Source organism: Panthera pardus, unplaced genomic scaffold (genome assembly GCF_024362965.1).
Source record: "Panthera pardus isolate Hobbes unplaced genomic scaffold, ASM2436296v1 HiC_scaffold_3, whole genome shotgun sequence".
NCBI lineage: Eukaryota > Metazoa > Chordata > Mammalia > Carnivora > Felidae > Panthera > Panthera pardus.
In genome coordinates, this window is record NW_026526876.1 from 43,908,552 (window position 1) to 43,932,795 (window position 24,244).

General features: G+C 40.7%; 1 protein-coding gene across 1 annotated transcript in view; it reads left to right on the forward strand.

Moving 5' to 3' along the window:
• Positions 1–24,244, forward strand: part of ANKFN1 (ankyrin repeat and fibronectin type III domain containing 1) — a 300,608-nt gene that overhangs the window by 227,363 nt on the left and 49,001 nt on the right. Inside the window, exons 8-13 of the mRNA XM_019415690.2 lie at positions 2,347–2,444; positions 4,771–4,861; positions 10,182–10,289; positions 18,354–18,453; positions 18,763–18,895; positions 19,359–19,475. Of these exons, the coding sequence (XP_019271235.2) occupies positions 2,347–2,444; positions 4,771–4,861; positions 10,182–10,289; positions 18,354–18,453; positions 18,763–18,895; positions 19,359–19,475 (647 nt within the window). The remainder of the gene's footprint in view (positions 1–2,346; positions 2,445–4,770; positions 4,862–10,181; positions 10,290–18,353; positions 18,454–18,762; positions 18,896–19,358; positions 19,476–24,244) is intronic.

The window sequence follows — 24,244 nt, forward strand, 5'->3', positions numbered from 1 at the left end:
ACACAGGAACAGGTGTATTTAATTGATTTTTCCTGAGGAATTTTGAGTTAACTTTGCTAAATATTTTTTTAAGTTTATTTATTTTGAGAGAGAGAGAGAGATACAGAGAGAGAGAGAATCCTAAGTAGACTCTGCACTGTCAGTGCTCAGCACTGAGCCTGACGTAGGGCTCAAACCCACGAAACGTGAGATCATGACCCGAGCCAAAATCAAGAGATAGACATGGCCCCAACTTTGCCAGCTCTTAAAAGGATGAGTAGAGTTTCACCAAGCAGTGGTTGGAAGATGAGCAAAAGACACCGAGACAGAAAAGTACACAGAATAATCAGGTAACGGGAACTTACAGAGCAAGGACTTCACTGTGAGACGTGGCAGAAAGTGAAGACAGGAGAGTATGGCTGGGACCAGATCATGAAGGTCCTTGAATGCCCTGTTAACATTTCATTTTATTTTGAAAGCAACTGGACACTGTAAAAAGATGAATGAAATCATGAGATCTGAATTTTTAAACTATAATTCAGGCTGTTGTAAGAGAATTGTACATAAGAGTGAGAATACGAACAGAAAAATCAATTAAGAGAGTTAATCAGTTAATCAATCAGGGGTATACCTCCTTCTAAAAAAATGAATTGCAGAGTTGATGTGCATGATTATAAAGTCCTGTTCTAGAATAGTTTCAGTGTGCAGGGGAGAGGGAAACTTATGGGAGACATTTTAAAGCAGAACCTACTGCATTTAGTAATCAACTGATTGTGAGGAATTAGGGAAAGGGAGGAGGCAAGGATGCTCTGAGATTTGGAGTTGGGTGATTGGGTGTGTGACAATGCCATGAGCTACAACTGAGAAAACAAGAGGAGACATCTGTTTTGGCAAAGAGAAGTACTAGCGGGCACTTATGTGGAGACCTGCAAGAGGAAGTCCGAGTCCAGAGACAGGCCGGACCTAGAGTTACAGTTTTGAGAGCCATCATTGGAGCCATAACAGTGAAAAGGGTCACTGCTTGGGACAAGCGTGCAAAGTGAGAAAAGAGCCAAAACCACGCCTGCAAGGAACATTACAGCAAAGGAAGAGGGAAAAGAGGAACCAAGGAGAGCCCAGAAAGAGGGGTCAGGAGGTAGGAAGAAAGGGTGCAACCAAAACGGAGGGGAAGAAGGCTGCAAAAATTAAGGGAGGCCAGAGTGGCAGGATTTCCCAGGAAGAGGCTGCTGCAGATAATTAAAGCACTAGGAAGTTTAGGAAAGCAATTTCTAGAGAGTGAGAACAAGGCAGATTCCTAGGAACATACAGAGAAGAGCCGAGGGTACAGGGGCAGCAGCCCTAAAGCACAGGGATTGTGTGACTCGAGAAGCAGCAGGCTTTAGGGATAGTTCAGCTTAATTTTGAAGTACTTAAGTGTCATAGAGAATGTAATTTAAATCTTAAAACCGATAGCTCGTCATTATGAGGTTTAAAACATGCAGGCCTTGTCTTCCCTGTGACTTAAGCTCCTGCTTCATTCAGGATTGCCTTAAATCCTGCCATGGGTAAGCTGTCACTTTTTACTCTACTTTTTACTGATGAGGCACAATTGATCTTTCCTGACCATGGTTTTTCGAACCCATGGAAAATGCTATGATATGAAAGAACATGGTCTCAGGGTAAGAAGGGGTGTTAGAATTTGGGTGTTAGCTTTAACTGTGAATGAATACCCACTCTGGGGATGTCAGATTGAGGGGGAGCACTGAAGAGGTCAGCCACAAACCCCAAATCCTCAGGCTGGAGAGAAGCCAATGAAAAAGCCTGGAAGACAGGACCAGGGAGGAGAAGGAGAGCCTGGGGAGCAGTGTGCGAGACACTAGAGGAAGAGAGTGCTTCCAGAAGAAGGTGTCAAATGACCCAGCAGGAAATGAAAGGAGGCTTCTTTGTTTGGGATGAGAACATCCCTGGGACCTTGAAATAGCACTTTCAGGAGATTGCTGAAGCCCAGATCAGATATGGGCAGCGAACAGAAGGCAATGTCCTAGTGTACCCTTCACTTCTTACATGCAATAAATAACTTACCTTCTACCTACAGTGAACTGTTATGTATAATGTGCCTGAGGATGCATGTGTACACAGTTACATACACATATGCACACTTAAAGGTGTATTAATCACTGCTGAATGGTTAATTGTCTTCCTCTCTTGTTTTAAAAAATAATTGAGACTTGGAAACCGAATTGCTGTCCCGAGGCAAATTGTTAGATGTGCAAATATAGGGAAAAGAGGATAAACGTACCATTTTTGAGAGGGACTTTTGCTAGAGTTTCTGTGATGTTTCTTGATATGTGAGTGGATTTCGTTCTCTTTTTCTTTCTCTCCTTCCAGTGGAATGGAGCGTGTCTAAAGACTTTCGTCCTTTGGCTGGAGAGATCATCATGGAAAACTTGCAGACCCTGAGATGCACAATCACAGGACTGACAACGGTAAATGCCAAATCCTCCCATTAGGCTTCCCATTCCCCTGCTCCTGATGTTTGTGCTGGGATTCGGGTAGCAAATGCCTACTCTGGAAGCGACAGCCAACACCCAGCCCTCTGGCAACAACTGCCACTCGTTAAGTGTGATATGTCTGGTATCCATAATCTGAACTCCACAAAGGACTGAGCAGACAGCATGAACCACTTTGTAAGCTGCCATGTTCTACAGAGATCAGAAAAAGACTGGCCTCATGCAAGCCTTGAAAGCTGCTGCTTTCTGGATCACAGTCTAATCTTTAGGGGGGATCAAAGGCTCGGAGAGATCCAATTTTGACTCCCTGTCTGATGGTAAAAATAACAGCCTCCTCTAACCCTCACCCCCATAGCCTTGGTTGAGATCAGTCATCTATTGGAGTCATACAATTTCCTGAGAGAAATCCTTTTCCCTTGATTAAAAAAAAAAAAAAAAAAAAATCTGTCTAAATCTGCTTTCACAGAAAAGAAACTATATATGGTGGCACTACATTTCTCAGTAACCTGAACCAATTTAAACTGTGAATGAAAAACTGGAACAAGCTGAGCTTATTTGTTTAATCAATCTAAACTCAAACGTTAATTATTTATACAACTATACACCATAGGAGCATATGAAATGCAAAAAATAAAAATACCTGGCACATCAGTTCATACTGAAACAAACACTGTATCTCCTCAAGTAATTAAAATGCAACAAAACTGAATCATCAGAATATTTTTTAGTAAAGTTTTTAAAGTATACTTATCAAACCTGTCAGGGTTTTTTTGTTTTGTTTTGTTTTTTGTTTTTATTTTTTTACTCCAATTAAAATCCTTAATTATCTTAGGACCTTTCTATGCAAGAAGTAGGGGGAGAATTTTCTTGGTCTTGTTGTTTTTCAAAAAGATCAGTCCTTTAAACCAGTTATGTGTAAAGTGTACTCCTGAAACCCAGCATGAAAAAGCTGCATTAGGTTGCATCTCTTCAAGTTTGAACCAGCTATTCTAACAGAATTCTTGGTGGTTGGGTCACCACCACAGAATCTTGACTTTTAGTCCTAATCACACGTCTACACCAGGGGCCAAAACTGTGGATTACCAGAACAAACAAACCCCTGAGTGGGTGGCCCCCAGAGATGCTATCGGCAGAAGACTGATTCCCAACCCTATAGCTCACATGATGGAAAAGGGCCAGAAGAGAACCCTAGGGAATTTCCTTTGCTTAAAAGAAAAAGTGATATTGTGATAAAAATGGAAAACTCTCCACAGAGAGTTTCTCTAATATTTGAACTAATTTTTATAGGGATTAAGTTTTTCCACTTGGTCGTCCAATGAGAGCAATTCAGACACTATCCTAATCACATAAAAGCCTAGAAGTAGATTTACACTTCTGCGGAATCTCTATAACCTTGAAGTACGTAGAAACCTATTTTTAATGTTAAAAAAATTAACTTTATAATATGGTAAGGCCAACATTATTAAAATTTCTAGCAAAGGCTCTACGAAGATGTGGGGTTTTTTTGTTTTGTTTTTTGGTTTTTGGGTTGTGTTTTTTTGTTTTTTTACTTCAAACATTATTTTACAATTTTTGCAAGGGATGGTTTATCAAATGCTGGCTTCAAAAATGCCTCTTTGGGTTCACTGGGTAAAGAAAAAAAAACTCAAAGGAAAAATGTAAAACTATACAAAACATCTGAAGTTTACAAGTAAACAAAAACAACTAAATTTTTAGTGTCATAAGACATTAAAGAATATAACCATTGTTTTAATAATGGTTTTAAACTTGAAGTAAAATCAAAGAAGCAAAGCATTATTTAATATGCCATAAAATGTAGAAACAATCTTAATGTTCATTGGTAGGGGACTGGTTACATAAATGACAATATTTGCCCAAAGTTTAGTACTTACTATGCAGCCCCTAAATGAATGAACCACATCTCTGATGTACTATTATGAAAATACGTGCATTGTAACTTCTTAATTTTAAAAGCAAGTCAATCAGCTCATAAAAATGATGGTGACTGCCTCTGGGGAGGGGAAAATGAAGAGAAAGAGGTGAGGAATTGCTGTTTTTGGTAAAACTTGACTTTTAATAATTAGTGTATAATTTGGGGGGGGAAGCTCATAGAAACTGAGAGCACCCCAAAATGTTTATCATTACACATAAATAAATGTGATAGTCAATAAAAGCTAGAAAGCTAACGTATGGCTAGTGGATTTCCCAAGGGATCAAGTTGTTCATTGGACACAGGACTCTAGACTAAAGTGATTCAGTAAAATTCCTAATGCATCATTCTCTCTATTTCGATACTTTTCAGGGCCAACAGTATTTTGTTCAAGTCTCGGCTTATAACATGAAGGGATGGGGACCTGCTCAGACCACGACTCCGGCATGTGCCTCGCCTTCCAGTAGGTGGTGGCTGTGAACTCTCTCAAGCCTGGCAACAGGCTCCAACTCCCCCTCCATCCATCCTCCGGACACCACTGCCTTTCCCTCTCCCCACTGCTGGGGACTAACAAAACCTCCTCAGAGTAGCCTCTGGGCCACATAATGAAGGATTCCTCTGCAGAAATGTTCCCTTGGGAGGCAACTCGGTGGAATGAGAGGAGAGGGAATTTGGAACCGGCAAGACCAAATTCGGTACCCATGATACATTTTATTAGCCGCGTGGCCTTCAAAAGTTCCTTAACCTCTCCAAATCTGTAGGAGTCCAATCTGACCTTTCCCAAGACTTTCGTGGGGATGTGGGGAATGACAGCAGAGGGAGTGGCCAGCCCGTTCTAGCTCTCCTCTCCTCCTCACTCCCTCACCCACATCCAATTGATAAGAGAATGAGATATTCTTCTGACACAATGTCAGAAAAAGAAGCTTTCTTAGTAACAGGCACTCTGCTACCCTCTGCTACAAATATATAATATTTATAGTGGGAGCTGAAAACCCCAACAAAAGCCACTTCTAGTTATTTAAAGATTAGTAACTTATGTCTGGTATATTTGGTAACTCTCTCTTAACCAGAAGAAGCATCTCTAAATATATCATATGATGGATTTTTCTGTATAATGAGCCTATTGCTCTGAACTGTGTTTTCATTTTTTAAAAAATCTCCATGAATGTGATAGTTCAAAATGGTATCATATGCTTCTTGTGAGAGTGCAGACTGCTACATCCTTTGTGAGACACAATTTGTCATAATAAAAACATTCATTTCTTTTTACCCCATAATTACATATCTAGGAATCGATGCCAAGAAAACAAATGCAGACAAACAATTATGAACAATTATGTGCACTATAGCAATATATTGATATAGTGAAATATTGTGTATGGTAGGGAGAACAAATATCCAATATCAATTCAATGGTTAAATAAAGTATGGTATTTACATATCCATATTATAAAACAAAAGGCAGCCACTAAAAATGGTGTTTAAAAAAACTACATTGTGTGGAAGAAACTCTTACTTTGGAAGTTTTATATAAAAACATAATGCAAAATTTTCTAGCACATATTTAAGCTGTGAGTTTGATTATTACTAGGAAGGCACGTCTGCACATAACTATCAATATTTGGCAGTGGGTATTTGGGGTATAAGATTATAGACTCTTTAGTTTTCTTTTTTATGTATTTATGTGCTTTTCGTGTTTTAGAACAACCCTTTACCTAGGGCCAAGCACGAATCGGGTGGCATGTTATGTGCTTTCGTCAATGTCTCACTAAACCCTCACCTCAGTCCTTCACCACTGTTCCTGTCTTGTGGATAAGCACTGTCATCATCTTCTGCATCACTCTGAACATCAGAGCCAACAGTCATTAGACTCATTATATGCTGGACATTAATCTAAGAGCTTTACAGGGATCCACTCATTCAATCTTCATAACAGACCTATTGAGGTGGTTTTATTAGTAGTCTCATTTTACCGGGGAGGGACCTACTAACATAGAGGTACAGGCATAGAGCCCAACACCACAAAATTAGCAAGCACTGAAGTGAGGTCCAAACCCAGTGGCCCTTGTTCTTAACCACTATGCTGTCCTCCTCTTCCATTAATAAGGAAATTGGGATTCAGAGAGGATGCTGCCTTGTCCGAGGTCACAACTCATATGTGGCTGAGCCAGGATTCAGGCCTGAACTGATTGGACCCATACCACATCTCCTATGCTTTGGGAACTAGTGCCCCATCATCAGGCAGACAAGCAGACTAAGAGCCAGCTAGCCAACCATTCCTGACTGTCACTCCGGGAGTGACACCAGGTCATACAGGGCCTTGGACCACTGACACCAGAGCTCTCTAAGGCCCCTCCCTGAGTCCCGTAGGCATTCAATGATTTAATTATTCCAGTCTTATCTGGACATCTTTCTTATTGTAGACATCAGAAACACAAACTGGGAATGCTTCAAGATTAAGATACTAAGGGAACCAATCTCATTCTAGGAAAAAAAAAAAAGAATATATTTATTATTGTAGATGAAGGGATAGAAGGAACAGAAAATGAAAAAAAAAAAATGATCATGGTTATCTAACTTTGACCATCAGGACATCTGCTTAACTTTCTGAACAAGGCAGACTCCAGTTCTATAAACTTCAAATTCTGTTCAGACACTCTCCCTCAAAGCCCTTCAGGGCTTTCTCCAGAGTGACTAGGACAGTTGTCCAGGACTGGGAAGAGTCACTTATTGCTAATTAACATAGCAAATGGCAACGCTCTCTAAAATGGCCCATTTGACTAGTAAGGGTATCTGGCAAAGAACTAAAATCCAAACATGCCATTATAGTTGCTGCAGACATGCCATATCACTTGGAAAATAACAATATAAGACTCTGCTTCTATTTATAAACAGACTATGACATTGTGATGCAACAGATATCAGTATTCAGATATTTACTAGAGGACAATGTATTCTAACATGACAGAGTAATTGGAAATTTGGTAATATGTTCCAGTAAGCTATAAAACTTTTTTTTATATTTTTACAAAAGGCCTTAATGTGTTTTTATAGACTTATGTTATATGGTATGGTACATAATAAGAGAAAAGGACCCAGACAGGCTTGTCTGAGTTACGATCAGGAAAGCCCTGATATCGCCAGTGAATGTAAGCTCTGCATTGTGTTGCAATTGAAGTGTCTCATTACCAGAACACTGAACTGTATTATGTGGCACAATCTGCTCTTTTCCTCCCACACTAAGTTTATTCCTGTCAGGTTCCTGATTTCTTAATATATTTTCAATTTTCTCCCTCATCCCTAAAGTCTCCTATTTTATGTAGTCATCAGAACCTTCCAAACATCTCTGAGAAAAACTCATTCTTTCCAAAAACCTTGGCATCATGTCCAGTGCTCACTTGGGCTGCAATTTAGCATTAGCAATCTTCGAGCTTGAGCTCGCCTCTGACGTAATGGGGCTCGGCGGAAAGAGCCAGCTCCATGTCAGCTCCCCCTGCATCGATGGCAGTATTAACACACATTAGAACGTATTACTAAGTGCAACGCCACATAATAACTCAGCCACCCAGGAGTCTTACTCAAGCAAACAACATTAATCATCTTATGAGCACTACAGATGCATTTTTTCAACGGCGGGAACAAACTCAGAATGGCCGTTGGGAATCCATGACAGCAGCATCTATTATCACTGTGCCCTACTACCAGGGACACTGCAAATAAGGCGGAGGATCACTGGGAGTTCACTTCCTCAAACATTTCCAAATTTACCAGTAAAAGCACCTTCCCCAGTCCAGTCTACCTGAACACCATCCTTCTGTTCACAATGCCTCACCAACACTTAACAAGTGTCCCTAATGTGCCCATAATGGTGTTTTACATACGTTGGTTTTCTAAACCTCACACAACCTTTAAAAAATATTCAAAAACTCACTTTGCAGAGAAGAAACCTGAGGCAAAGAGAAATTAAGTCACGGTTTCTGCCCACAAGGAACAGAGTCTACAGAAGGCACCTATGCCAATTCCCTGTCTCCAGAGTTGACCACAACTAAGCCACACCACACAAACTCCAACCAAGCTCTGACCCTCCTTCCCAAAAGAAACAAAACAAAACAAAAGAAAACGTGTCCACAGCATAAGGAAAGGAGCACTATATGGAGGGCCATGTAACTACGTTATGGGCCTGGCTACGCCCCCAGATAAGCTGAGTAACATAGAATTGGAATGGTTCTCTCCAGGGCTCCGTCTCTGAGAGGTAAAATGGAGAAGGACACATGGGGAAGGGTAGGAAGCAGGAAGGATTCAAAAATGTCTGAGGTCTCCTTCTTCACAGGGAATCATGTGATAGGGTGAGAAATTATGTTTCCATACTCGCTACACAGGGAGTTAACTCTTCCTCAGAGAATTCCCTTCTTTCTAAGTTATGATTAGTTATGACTGACATAATGCCATTAACAGGCATTGTACTGGGTACCTAATAAACCTCTCATTTAGTCCTCACAAAAAGCCCTGCAAGGTAGGTGCTGTGTTCATTTTTCACATTACAGAGTAGAGGCCTTGTCAGCATAAGTAATGTGCCCTACAGATACTGAACCAGGAGTCCGAAGAGCCAGGAGTCACACGCAGGTTTTTCTGACTCCAGAACCTGTGTTCTTTCCAACTGTGCTGTACTACTAGGCCGTGGATGGACCAATGGTTATCTAACTTTGACCATCAGGACATCTGCTTAACTTTCTGAACAAGGCAGACTCCATATTTTAAAACAAACCTGGGGGGAGAGAATTTGAAACACATTCAGTTAGAATTGAAGCCTCAGATACACTTATGAACTAACTGGCCTTACTAGAAAAGAATGACTAGCATTTTTAGAGCAAGTATTTCAACCAAGAAGTGCTTTAAGTTGTTGCTTTTAAAAGATTCAGAAAGTAAAACTGAGTGGATAGTGAGAAGATGGGATGCACTATGAAATGACAGACCTGCTGGAAAAAAAAAAAAAATCAGAGTCGGAGACAGCAGAATTACAATCTTGACATTAGTCCCGTATGGGTTATTACTCTTGATATCATTATAGCCAAATGGAATGAAAATAGAAGGGGGAGAAAAATCTCAGTGGGTATTGCAATTTAAATTTGCCATGTAAGCTAATACTGTATATTTAGAGACTGAGCAGACAGGGTGGTTGGTGGCTCAGAGTATGTACAGGGGCTGCTGTGCCAGCTAACCAAAGCAGACATTCATTAGAGCGAAATGTAGATTTCCATTTCTTGGCATCTGACATGGGCTCTTTCCTTGGAAAGAAATGTCAATTTGGCCAAAAGTGTGAAACCTACAATAAAAGCATTGGGACTGTGGATTTCGTCTAGTCTGCACATTCCCACCCCTTTCTTTCCTACTGTGGAGATCCAGGTGCCATTTGGGGTGCTGAGTGGAGAGGTGGCAGGGGAACTGATTAGGACCCGGGATGCTGAAAGGAGGGTAAGGAGCTGGGGAGGAGAAACCGGACTCCCAGATTCCCTGTTTTCTTTTGGCTTTCAGTCACCATTTTCTCTTGCCCTAAAACTGCCCAACACACACACACACAAAACCCAACCACAATTACTGTTTTGCACAGGGCCCTGAACAATGGCAGCTGCAAACCCTTGGCACTGACTGCCAGCTGTGCGAGTGCCAGGTGCTCATCCAGAGTCTAGGGGAGTGTGAGCAGAGCCCAGCTCCTGAGGCAGCGCCTCCGGGGAGAGGCCTCCTTGCTTTAAAATTTCATTCTGTTTGTTTCTTTTGTTCAATAGACTGGAAAGACTGTGACGACAGAGAGCCCAGACACAAGGGACAGAGTGAAGTTTTGGAAGGTCTGCTGCAGCAGGTCCGAGCCCTTCATCAGCATTATAGTTGCCGGGGTAAGGATAAAAATCTGCGCTGGGCCATCGACTGAGGTCTCGGTGGCGCCGGTAATTTTAGCAGTTTCCTAACTGGGTCATACCTTCTCATTCATCAGGGAGAGAGAGATATTAATATTTGTACATCTGGAATCACTTTACAGCACTATCTTGCTTTAACCCTTCAGAAGAGACTTCCCTCTCCTTCATTCCCTTCTTTTCTTTCTGTCTTACCCTCTCTCCATGCAAACAGTTTGAAAAAAAGCACAAGAAAAACAGCGGCTGCCATCAGTTCCCTTCCCTTTGAGTTGTCCCTCCACAAAACTCCTCAGTGTCCCAGGTCTTTGAGATATTCACCCTCAAACTTTTCAGTCCCCAGGAAAACTCCGTGAGCATCCCTGAGGAAGTTTAGCCAATTTTTAACAGCAACAAGAAACCTTCATGTGTATTTGTAATAAAGCTTACAATGCAATTTCACATCCACGGTCTCTTTTTCATCCTCATGCTGGCAGTTACCACTAAAGCTAAGTGACTTGACCAAGGTCACACTGCCAGGAAAAGACAGAATCAAGATTCTGACCTAGCTTTTCTGTCTCTAAGCGCAATCTTCTTGCCACACCTCATTTGTGTCCCCCACCCTTACCTTTAGGACTGGGCACTGATGTTGATTGATCTCACCCTGAATTTTAATCGTCCCCTGTACTACTACTTAGGAGAAAGTAGAGCACACATCTCCAGACCTGGCCAACTATACCCAGAAAATCTCTCAGAAGCTTTTAAAAACTTCTCTCCTATTTGGGCTATTCAAATGGGACAGGGTCAGGTTTCTGATCTGTGTAATGATTCGTGGAGCAGGCACTTAGTTTTATTTGGAGAATTAAAGCCTCCATAAAGTTTTCGTTTTCCATGCTCCTTCACCCATCAGATCCCAACTGCATTGCACTCTCCAGATTCAGGGCACTGCTGGGCCAGCTAGGTAAGAAATCCATGGCTGAAACTAAGAGATGCAACTGAGTTTGGACTAGGTATAAAAAATCATACTTAGCATTAGCAAAAAGTGAGTCCCAATTACTGTGTAACAACAGAGCTCTTCAGAAATGTTGGCTTTTGCTAGCAATGGGGACAAGTGTTTGTAAGAAAATAATATTCTTTTAATGAGTGGTTCATTAGAAAATGTAAATATGCATGTTTGAGAAGGAAACTCAAATGAGTTTCATTCCCAGATCTGAAGGAAAACTTTACCCAGACCATGGCCTTAAAGATTCCACACTGACCAAAGTACACTCAGTTCTCAGAGCTCATTTAACTAGGCCAGGCATCATTTAGGTTCCTTTCTCTCTTCTGCCTCTCTCTCCATCATTCCCCTGACCATTGGTTCTTGTATGGCAGGCGAAGGTAATAAAGCAACTGGATAGATGATTCTTTGCAATTCATAAGCCACTTTGTGTTTAGTCTTTACCAGGGGAAGAAAGCTAAAACTACTCACGAGAATGAGAGGTAGTTGTTTTTTTTTATATATATATATTATCTGAGGATTTAGATGCTCTCCCCATTATTGTTGGGTAACTATCTAATAATCAAGAAATAAATTATCTAGACAGCCCAATTATTTCAATAGTTTCCATTTAACTTTCAGCAGGTATATGCTTTTCCCCCACAGGGATGTAAATATGCAGACAATGTCAGGAAAAATTTAAGTAAGGCATAAATAGAACTTCCCAAAAAGGAAAAAATATTTTTTATATTGAAATGTACTCTAGACATTTAAACAGTACCCAAAGTATCCCAAAGAACAGTGGTTGTATAAGATGCTCAGCTGAAAAAGTCTCTGGTCAGTAAGTTTGGAAAATGTTGCATTATACATCCCTTTCCTGGAAATGTAAAATCGATATTACAATAGTAAAGACTCTAATAAAGAGACACTTTGAATTTGGTTAACCAAGCATTTTCCAAACTTATTTGCAAAGTCATTGTATAACTTTTTTCACAGAGTTAGTATTCCAAGACATGGACTTTGGAAAATGCTGACCTACAATATGTTAAGATAAAGGAAATTACCTCACCCACAAAAAAGGAATGATTTTAAGATAATTTAACATTACTCTAAGCCTAGAAGGATAAACCAAGGATAATTAGGTATTACATACAGAAAACTACAAAACTGTTATTTAAAATATTCAACTACAGGGCTCCTTGGGTGGCTCAGTCAGTTAAGCATCTGACTCTGGATTTCGCCTCAGGTCATGATCTCATGGTTTGTGAGTTCGAGCCCCATGTTGGGCTATGCTGACAATGCAGAGCCTCCTTGGGATTCTCTGTCTCCCTCTCCCTCTGCCCCTCCCCTGCTCATGCTCGCTTGCTCTCTCTCTCTCTCTCAAAATAAATAAATAAACAATAAAATACTCAACCACATTGAGATCTGTGTGGTTGAGTGCATGTCAAATTTATAGTTAGAAAAAATAATTAGTTCAAATCCCATTTCTACTACTTACTAGCTCTGTATCCCTGAGAAAAGCATTTGATCTCTCTGAGCCATAGCTTCCCCATCAGAAAAATCAGGATGACAGTATTTATCTTTCAGGATTGTTATGGGGATTAAGTTAAATAATGTACTAAACTCGCCTGGCATAGTACAGGCACTCTGCAAACTCTAGCTTGTTTTCCTTTTGGTGCTCTTCCAGATGAAGAATGGAGTCTCTCTTTATCTCTTTATTGATAAATCCTAGAACTAACATGTAATCACTGACTCCACTGTAATGAGCGTGGAGTACTCAGTAAATACACAGCATATTCCAAATGTGGAATTAATAATAAAACAACCCTTCTCCTACCAAAGCCTCACATGGGAGATACCAAAACCCACATTGATTTCTGTATTTTGGTTAAAGTGGCTGCAGTTAATCTGCATGTTCAGGACTGGGATGCAAATTCAGTGGAGATGTTGAGCAGCCTTTATCATTCACACAGTTTATGCCCTGGCATAATGAGTTATAAAGAAGCCAGTTGTGTTCATCATAGCAATACCCTGTGGGAGTGAATTTCAGTTATCCAATTTTTCAAGTGGCACACATTAATTGAAACACTGCCTACTATGTGTCAGGTGCTAGACATATCAGTATGAATAAAATAAACTCCCTATGTTCCAAGCACTTAAAAGCTAAAGAACTAATGCATTCGGAGTCCAGAAAACTGAACACTGTTCCAGAGTCCTGAGCTACACAGAGCCAGAAGCCAGAGTAGAAGCCACTCTATCAGTGACTCAGTGTGTCAGTATAGACCCTGAATCAGTCAAGATGAGCTATAATATGCTGCAATAACCAAATGACCCCCCCCCCCCCAGATATTTATTTCTCACCCAAGCTGTATGTCTACCACTGGTCAGCTGAGGGCTGTCCTTCTGTGTTGTCACCATCCTTTCTCTAGAAATATTTGTCTGCACCCTGGGAGAAGGAAAAGGAACACTTGAATGTCTCATATGGACAGGACTTTATGTCGCTTACACTCAAAACTCATTGGCCAGAATTGGCCACATGGCCACACCCAACCACAAGGGTTCCAAAAAGTGAAATTCTGTCATGTGCCCAGAGTGAGGAGACCTGGAATACTTAACATTTGCATGGGCCCCTTTCCCAGATAGTAGGAGCATTTCTCAGTTTTTTTCTTCCTTTTTCAGTCTAATCTTCATTTTAATTTACATTATGTATGACTATAATGTGAGAGTTATCTTAGCATAAACAGCTAAGATCATGGATTAGCGGGGTTCAAATTCAGACTAGACATTTACTAGCTGTGTGACCTTGAGCAAGTTACCTAACCTCTCTAAACCTCATTTTTGCTCACCTGTAAAATGCAGTAAGAATTATACATACTTGCCAGCCACTGTTTAAGGATTGAATGACTTTAAGTAAGTAAAGCACTTGAGCTTTATTACTTAAAAAAAAAGCAATTCCTCCCATTCTCCATTTTTTATTTCCCAAAGACTCCATTCTTTTAGCCAGTTCTTTTGATATTTTCTTCATATCTCTAAGTAACATTTACATTGCTGATTCTTGATGTGTTTTTAATTTGAGGCATTAGCTCACGAAGATGATTTTTTTCCTCCCCCCACCTTACATACATATTCATCCTCCTACCCTTCATCCTCCTAATATATTTCTATTGTAATTTTAGTAAGATCAGTATTTATTGCTCACATTATAACGATCACTTAATTCAATGACTGTTTCCCTTTCCTGGATAACTTTTTGTTTTCCCTGTCGTTAAAAGAGTCATCTTTCATTGTATGTTTGCTTGTTTTTCTATGTGGTCACAACTAGTTAATCCCCAAGCTTTTCTCCAGTTGTATCAATTTTCTCTCAATACAATCAAATATATTAGTACTGTTTCAACTACATCTTCTTAAAGAAACCTCTCCTAGAGCCCTCTGAACTGCTCCAATCTAGACTGGTTGCTGGCTGCCTGTGTCCAGTGCACAGCTGGCACCCTGGGATGTCCTTTCACCACCATATTGAGGAGTCTTTTGGCCACCCTCCAATACTGGATTGCTTCTTTCTGTATCCCAGGTCTTAACTTTTTCTTAGCCCTTCATTTTGGTGGAGCCCTTACTCTAGTCATTTCCTGAGAGGATTCTTGGGAACTAAATTTTAGATACACTCCATGTCTAAAAATGCATTTGTTCTACTTACCACTCACTTAAGGATAGAATTCTTTTATTTTTTTTTTAACGTTCATTTATTTTTGAGAGACAGAGACAGACAGAGCACCAGTGGGGGAGGGACAGAGAGAGGGAGACACAGCATCCGAAGCAGGCTCCAGGCTCTGAGCTGTCAGCACAGACCCCGATTCCGGGGGCTCAAACCCATGAACCGGGAGTTGAGCCGAAGTTGGACGCTCAACCGACTGAGCCACCCAGGGGCCCCAAGGATAGAATTGTTGGTTGAAATAATTTTCTTTCAGGTTTTGAAGGTGTTGCTTTGTTCTTTTCTAGCTTTCAGTGCTGAGAAGTCTGATGTCATTCTGACTCCAGAGGTTTTATAGGGTACCGATGTTGTTGTTTTTCTTCTCTGGAAGGTTTTAAATTTCTTTTTATCTTCAGTACCCTAAAATCTGTTTTTATGTTTTCTTCATGTCTCCATATCACATGTTTATATGCTACTTCTTGATTTTTTTTTTTTTTAGTTGAGGCATTACCTAAGGATGATTTCTCTTTTTGTTCCCTCCCTGCTCTTAATTGCACATTACAATTGCTACCCCTCATCCTCTTAATATATTTAATAATATAAAAAAATAATATAAAAATATAAAAAATACCTTAGTGTGGATGTATTGTAGTCTGTTGGGCTGGCCCTTTCAATGTGGAAAGTTACCCCCTTCAATTATGGGGCCTATTCTTAATTATTTCTCCCCCTCTTTTTTCTCTGCTCCCTCCTACTAGAACTCTTAGTCTGGTGTTGAACCTTCTAGGTTATCCTGTTAATATTTCTTTTTCTCTTTTACTTTTCCATCCCCATGGCCTTTTGCTCTTTCTCAGAGATTTCTGCAACCTCATTTTCTAAGCCTTCCATTGGGTTTTTCAGTTTTTGATAGTATGTTTTTAATTTCCAGTGCTCTCTTTTATTCTCTGAATGTTTCTCTTAGAAACTTCTATCCTTTTTATAAGGCTGCAATGCCTCTGCTTATCTTTAAGGCTATTAATAATAGGCTTTGTTTCATTTTGTATTTTCTTCTCTCAGCATAGTCTCTCCTCTGAATTGCCCTTTTATTTCTTTGGTTTGGGCCTCTGTTTTTCCTGTTAGATGCTTTTCACAACTGCCTGGTGATCCTTGGATGTTTACTGAGATTTAAGAGAAGAGAGCTCAGTAGCTGTTGGGAAGCTCTGAGTACATGGATAAAGTTCTTTATTTATAGGCTTCACTGTAGGGTGATCTGGCATGGCCTTTTTTAAAAAGTTTTTTATTTAATGTTTATTTTTTTTGAGAGAGAGAGAGAGAGAGAGAGAGCGAGTGGTGGAGTGGCAGAGAGAGAGGGGGAGACACAGAACCCGAAGCAGGCTCCAGGCTCCAAGCTGTCAGCACAGAGCCTGACGCAGGGCTTGAACTCAAAAACCGCAAGATCGTGACCTGAGCCGAAGTCAGACGCTTAGCCGACTGAGCCACCCAGGTGCCTGGCATGGGCTTTTCTTTAGGAAACCATTGAAAGCAATGTCGGAAGCTTTAAGTGGATTCTCTTAGTCTGGTCAGAGTCTCCAGAAAGTTTCCTCCAGTGTCCTTCCCGGAGGGTGTAAGTTTGAACACCAGGGTTCTGAGAGCCCAATGGGAAAATCATCTGTATGGAAATGTTCATTTAATCACTTGTTTTGGATACAGTACTATTCTCCCACCCCCATTTTTAACTGTACCCCATGTCTCCCACTCTAGAAACCAAATTTTATGCTTTTCAGAGAATAAGCCACTAGAGCTTTTTTCTAGAGTGGGGAAGGGGTATTTGTCCAGCTATGCAGATTAGAGGAGATCTAGAAGTCCAACTGCTTTTTAAACAGACTTCAACAAATCCCTCTGATTTTAGCTCCACACTTATCCCCAACTTCCAGCAGTATGTGGTGCCCAAGGGGTGAATCAGGTTACTTCTCAGCCTCCTCCACTGCTGGCTTAGGACTCATCTTTCTCAAGTCTGCTAAATCCATCTGTCCATCTGCTTTCCAGCTACCAAGTTCACTTGCTTTTGTTTCCTTTTCCATCTCTTTGTCTCTATAGATTTATGGAGTTTCCTTTTTATTTTTTAATCTCTTTACTCTGGTTTTAGTGAGATTTTAGGAGAGAGTAGCATGTGATGAGTATGTTCAATATGCTGCCTATAACCGGAAGTCCCAGCAGCAGCATTTTCAAGCACGGTATGACCAGCCAAATTCATGTTTAAGTCAGAAAAAAAAAAAAAATGTTTTGCTTTGTTCTGGCAGGAATAACCATTACCAGCACTAGCTTGAAGCTGGCATGAATGTTTGTCAGTCCACTTATTCCCAGCTGTTCCTATAGGATCATAAGCAGAGCCACGCTGGGCCTCAGCCGTGGGGCATCCACCCAGGTTTCCATGCCTAACAGCAGTGATGTAGATGATATTCTTACCCCAGTGACATGTCTGTCAGAAGTTTGGTGATGACCCCAACAACCTCAGCTTCCCTCCATTACACAGAACACGAGGACTGAAATCAGTGATCTTTTTGCTCAGCTCCACGCAGTACTATTTGTAAAGACTACTAGAAGTCTGCAAGTTTTATCAGTGAAATCTCCAGGTTCTAAGTAGAAGGGTGACCAGAAGCAGCAATGGATGATTTGCTCACCAAATGTAGCCACAGAGCCCTGTATGTAGTAGGGTACTAACAAATATTTGTTCAGTAAATTAACATCTCAGTTTTTCTCGGCACTGGCTCTTTTATCTTGGGCAATCTATTTTAACCTCTTAGTCTCTGTTTCTTCTTCTGAATAGTACTGATGATAATCATAACCTATGCCTACAACTAGTAGTGTGAGCCAACATATACACACTGGGGAAGATTGATTGCCCCAGAATGCTAGCAGTGGTTGTACTAAAATGGCAACATGATATGGGTAGAGTTTTGTTCTTTTTATCTATTCTCCAAACTTTTTGTATTAATTTTACAGTGAAAAAAAAATGTAATGAAATGTGTGAACTAATAAGAAGAGCTTTGCCAGCATTGAGAAAACGTGTGGATATTAAAGGCAATGGGAGGAGGCAAAGGGTTTGACTCCATTTCTTTTTATCCCACATTATAATCAATTGCTCATCAGGAAAATATAAGCAAAATGCCGAAGGGGTCCCCCTCGAGTTATAAATGTTACTCATCTCCAACATTTTTGAGGAGCTGATCATTAATTGAGTTAACCACTAGCAACTCAAGATATAAAAGCTTTTTGTAAGAATGAATGAGTTGGATCCACATGAAACTGAGGATAAGCAACACTGAGGGGACAGGGGAGAGGAAGGCAGGACGGAGGGAAGAAGATACTGGGAGTGTTATTACTCTGACAATGGAGTTTATACTTTTTTTTTTTTTTTTCGGTGTTTCAGAAACTTCAAAATTACAAACCACAGGCCGCAAGCAGTCAGTCTCAAGGAGCCTGAAACACCTATTCCATTCCTCAAATAAGTTTGTGAAGACCTTAAAACGGTGGGTCCTATGCAGGTTTTCCAGGAAGTCTTAACTTCTCAGGAATCAGCTGGTTTGGGTTCTAAGTATAAACTCGGTAGAAACTTCCTTTTTGTTATGAAAAGTAGGAGATTCACTTTCTCCTGAGAATGTGGGCAAGATAGCAACTTCTGTGAGTACTAGTCTGTGACCATGTCATACCTAGCAAGACTGTGCTCATAGTTATATTAAATGATCTTTTATCACATGCAAAAATATATGTTTCCATGATTCAAGCTTGGTAGAGGAGACTCTTGAAGACAATTTTTTTATTTTGCTTTTTCTTTTTAGAGGACTCTACATAGCTGTTATATTTTATTACAAAGACAATATGTTAGTCACCAATGAAGATCAAATACCGATTGTTGAAATTGATGACTCTCACACCAGTTCCATTACACAGGATTTTCTGTGGTTCACAAAGGTATACTGAGTTCTGACTTCATTTTGCACCAATGTTTCTGTGCATAAATCTCTGAAAACTTTGTTGGGGAGTCTCCAGTGATCAAAGTATTGGGGTGGGAGGAAATTGTCTCAAAGGTCTTCTTTCTGCCCTGATATGCCCTATGCCATAAAAAATGCCAAAGTAGCATCTACATTACATTTTCAAAGCAAAGAAGCTTGCATTCTGTCAGACTGTGTCTCCACTATTCTGAGTTATAGGATCATTTGGCAAAGACTAAATTGTGGATCTGACTATTTCATTAACATTCAGATCTTTTTCCAATTGGACAGAGATCAAAAAGTTGTTTTGCATGTATCTGAAAATGGACTGCAGAACAAACATCAGGGGTCAGGTTTCCTTTTCCCTGCTTTTTGCTTTGATGCCACAACCTAAATCATGTACTGGCTTGGATGATGATATGACCTCGTGACTTCTTTTGCAGCTGTCTTGTATGTGGGAAGATATAAGGTGGTTGAGGCAAAGCGTACCCATCTCCATGTCCTCATCCACATTGCTACAAGCTCGGCAGAAGATGCTCGCAGCAACAGCCCAGCTACAGGTGAGAGGCCAGGTTTCAACTCATATTGCAAGGAAATCTTAGAAAAACTCGACCAGTTCAGTTACCAGGCCCACCTGGAAAGGAAAAGGATGGGCTCCTTTCTCCTCCAGATCCCTAAGCATATGAAGGCTTCTGAGGCAGTCTGAGATGCACTCAGCTCATGTAGGGAATCTGTGCCTTTGGCAATTTTCTGGACGAGGGGCAAGGGTCTCTCCTGAAGAGTCTAGGAGTGACCCCCCTAAACAAGATGTGAGACTTGACTTCTGGGTTTGATATTAATCATTTCTCCTTTCTGGGCCTCAGTTTTATCACCTGCAAAATAAGAGGAGTTTGACTGGATCACCTGACAAACGCTTGCTGCTCTGTTAGTGCATAGAGATGGAAAAAGAGACCAAAAGATATTTTGAGGAGTTTCTTGGCTTGATCTTCTGTTAAAGCACAGGAATTTGCATACATTTTTGCTTACTTTAAAAAAAAAAGAAGAAGAAAGAAAACTCTTAGAAGCTTAACTTTAATTCTGAATTTATTCATCCTTCCATATTATTAACCCAATCAGACCAGGTCCCCAAGCCCTGCAAGAATTATTTGTAGGCTACAGAGCCTCTCCTAGAAATTACACTGAATTTTAACCAAGGTCTTCTGGGATTTCCTTTCATTGTCTTCTGGTATTAGCTGAATTTGTGGTTCTTAGCTACATGGAATTGGAGTCTTTAAGAGATCACTGAGCCTTTAGCAGTGATCGGTATTTCCCTACAAAACTGTCAGTTACATAAACCCCAGAAATACACATAACAGGAATCTATGTAAGCTGTGTTTGGCCAGGCCATACTGGCCAAGGCATAAAAATAGGATCATAACAACAAAAAAATATTTCTGTGGCTCCACCCCCACCAGCAATTACAGGAACTTCATTTCTTGACCCACACAATACTAACAATTCAACCACCTGAAATAGTAATAATTACTGTGTTGCTATTATAATTCTGAAAGGCAACTCTTACTCTTTCTGTGCTATACTCCACTGCAGAGGCAGGTTATTATCTTGTGTGTTCAGCAGCCTCAGAGATTTTAGCAGTGTTCTCAACTTCAACACACTCTTAACTTCAAAATCTTCTTCAACCCAAGGGGAAGTTCTTGGAGCTGGGCCATGATGACTGTACCGAATTCAAAGCTCCCCCTCCTGGGGCACCTGAGTGGCTCAGTTGGTTAAGTGTCCGACTTCAGCTCAGGTCATGATCTCTCAGTTCGTGAGTTCAAGCTCACATCAGGCTCTGTGCTGACAGTGTGAAGCCTGGGGACTGCTTCGGATCCTGTGTCTGTCTCTGCCCCACCCCCACTCACACCCTGTATCTCTCTCTCAAAAATAAATAAACATTAAAAAATAATAATAAAGACTTAAAAAAGAAAAAAACGTTTATTTTTGAGACAGAGAAAGACAGAGCATGAACAGGGGAGGGTCAGAGAGAGAGGGAGACACAGAATCCAAAACAGGCTCTAGGCTCTGAGCTGTCAGCACAGGGCCCGATGCAGGGCTCGAACTCACGGACCGCGAGATCATGACCTGACCCAAAGTTGGGTGCTTAACCAGCTGAGCCACCCAGGCGCCCCAAGACCTTTTTTAAAAAAAGCTCACCTTCCTTTCATCACTGACCAGCTTGAGTTAGAACAAGCCGCTGTACCTGAAACTGTTCTTTTCTTAGGATAAAGTTCATTCCCAGGAGTCTCCTTGGTATCAGTCAAGTTCTTTCTCAGGAGATTCAGACACCTCAATGGACTCTCTATTAACCCACCATATAGCCCAGACATGCTTGGATCACAGACTGAACAACTTTTCAAATAGGGTTCTTCATTCCTAGAACACATTCATCTGGTATCAGTAACATGAGAAGGGTATAGCTGTCATAGCCAATGCAGCTAGATGCTGAAGGGCTAGAGAGAAGCCATGATGACCAGTGTGCCCCTACTCAATTAGTCTCATTGAAATGGCTCTTGGATTTCCCTGGCCCCCCGATATATATATTGTATAATTCATCAACCCCCTTCTGATATAATTTCCTGTTTTGTCCAGCTTAGATTCCTTGGCCCATCCTAATTATTCCCTTGAAAATACTCTAAATTTCTGGCCACTGTCTCCCCCGTATTATTTATTTGGAAAAATCCAAGCCTGGATGAATCCAACAAGCCTACACTGGAATACTTGCACATTGCTGCATAAAAGTCACCATAAAAGGGGGCTGACTGAGGGACGCCTGGGTGGCTCAGTCGGTTGAGCATCCGACTTCAGCTCAGGTCATGATCTCACGGTTTGTGAGTTTGAGCCCCGCGTCGGGCTCTGTGCTGACAGCTCAGAGCCTGGGGCCTGCTTCTGATGCTTTGTCTTCCTCTCTCTCTGCCCCTCACCCACTTGTGCGCTCTCTCTCTCAAAAATAAACATTTAAAAAATATTTTAATAAATTTAAAAAGGGGGGGCTGACTGGTTTTTTAATTAAATTCATGGCTGCAATTCTCACATATAACTAGTGATCATATTCTGTTTCTCTACTAATTTCACTTTCACCAACTATAAGGCAACTATTTAAAAACCTGCTTTCTCTTGCATCCCTATCCCTTCCCTGTAATCTCCATCCCCATATCAGGTGATGATTTCACTGTATAATTCATTAAGAAAAAAATAAATGGGAATTCTTTTCCTACCAGCAAGTTGAAAAGCCTCCTGGCATTAACCCCACTTTCTCTTTCATCCCTCCTATTACAAAAGTACTGGTTGGATAAATAAATGTATTTGTCTCTCCAACCCCTGGACTCCAAAGATCACACTTGGGGGTATTCTATTTTACCAGAAAGAAAAGGGAAATCACAGAAACGTACCTCATGCCATAGTTACCACCTGAATAATTCACCAGCCCTGCATAGTGACCAGTAAATAGTACTCAGTAAATAGTTACCCTTTACAGCACCCATCAAAGGCCAGAAGGCCAGAGCACTGCTATACTGCTATGCATTCCCTTCTCTTCACATTTCTATTTGCCTGGTATTCAACTGGGGTCACTGTCATCTTTTTTATTTTTTCTTTTTGTAGGACCTATTGCCCAAACTCTTTGCTGATCTTTAGGATGAAAGTGTCTGAAAATAGTGAAATCACTTTTTATTTTTAGGCAGTGGGGAGGGAGTAACAAGGCAGAGAAACATTTCAGAAGAGGAAGAAAACTGAATGTGGGAAACTGCTACTTAATATTTTAGGTCTCTTTGCTAATCTAACATTTTTTACAATGTTATGAGGAAAGTAAAAAAGTGTGGGGCACCTGGGGGGCTAAACTGGTTAAGCGTCCGACTCTTGCTCTCCATTCAGGTCATGGGTCTTGTGGTTCATGAATTCGAGCCCCATGTTGGGCTCTGCTCTAAGAGTGCGAAGCCTGCTTGGGATTCTCTCTCTGCCTCTCTCTCTCTCTGCCCCTTCCCTCTCTCTGCGCCTTCCCTGCTCACACTATCTCTCAAAAAAATAAATAAAAACTTTTAAAAAACAGCTTGATTGGCATCAGCCATACATAAATCCTGTGATCCTACCTCTGGTTTATTTCACTGTGCTGTCCTCCCCTTTCCAGCATCACAGCCACTGCCTGATTACTCCAGTTATATCAAAAGCCTCCAAAGCTATGCTCCAGCTTCCAGTGTTAATACTCTCCGATCCATCCTCCACACTTCTGCCAGGGTAGCCAATAAAAGATTCTGGCCTGACTCATACTCTTTCAAGAGTGGTTCATTTTATCACGGCACACAAAGGCCTTCATTGCCATCTTCCCTTCCCTCCTATTTCCACAGCATACTGACATACCTTTATCTCAGGGCATACCAAACACTGTGCACCAGGTGCCTTGTGTTCCAATTTCTTCCCTATAGTGAAGTCCTTTAATACATAATAGGCAATAATCATGAAACAACAACTTTCATTTATTTCACAGAATACATGCCAGCCACTGTGATAAGTGCTTTACAAACTATATCTCATTTAATCTATACCACACCCTAATGAGAATGTAGTATATTTTTAAAGTTTATTTATTTAGTTGAGAGAGACAGAGACAGTGTGAGTTGGGGAGGAGCAGAGAGAGAGGGAGAGAGAGAGAATCAAGCAAGCTCCAGTTCAGAGTCCAACACGGGGCTCAAACTCACAAAACTGTGAGACCATGACCTGAGCCGAACCCAAGAATCGGACACTTAACCAACTGAGCCATGCAGGTGGCCCAAGAATGTAGTATTATTGATACTCATTTGACAGATGGTAAAACTGAGCCCTAGAAGGGTTAAATAACTTGCCTAAGGTTGCACTAATAGGAAGTAGCAGAGTCTGGATACAAATCCAGATCTGTATAACTCTAAAGCCTACATTCTTTCCAATACTTCATCATCTTATTATGTGTTCATTTACAAAAAGCAGGAAAAAGTTTAAATAGAAGAAATTATCCACATTATAGTTTAAAAAGAAAAAGTAGTCTATTCTGTATCATTTGGAGCCTATTTAGGAGAAGTGGTCTTAGATTTTATTTGAAAGGAAGTAAAGTAATTAACTGATTAATATTACCTAAGCAGGAGGAAAGACAATTATCTGTCAGCATTTGGATTAAAAAAAAAAAAAAAAAAGATGAGAAGACCTGTAAGTGGCCAAGACCCCACACTGTTTTTCCCACCCTTAGGAAAATGACAGAGTCCCCAAGAGGCAGAAGTTTACATTGCTCTTACATTGAGGGGTATCCAAACTACTTATCCTCAAA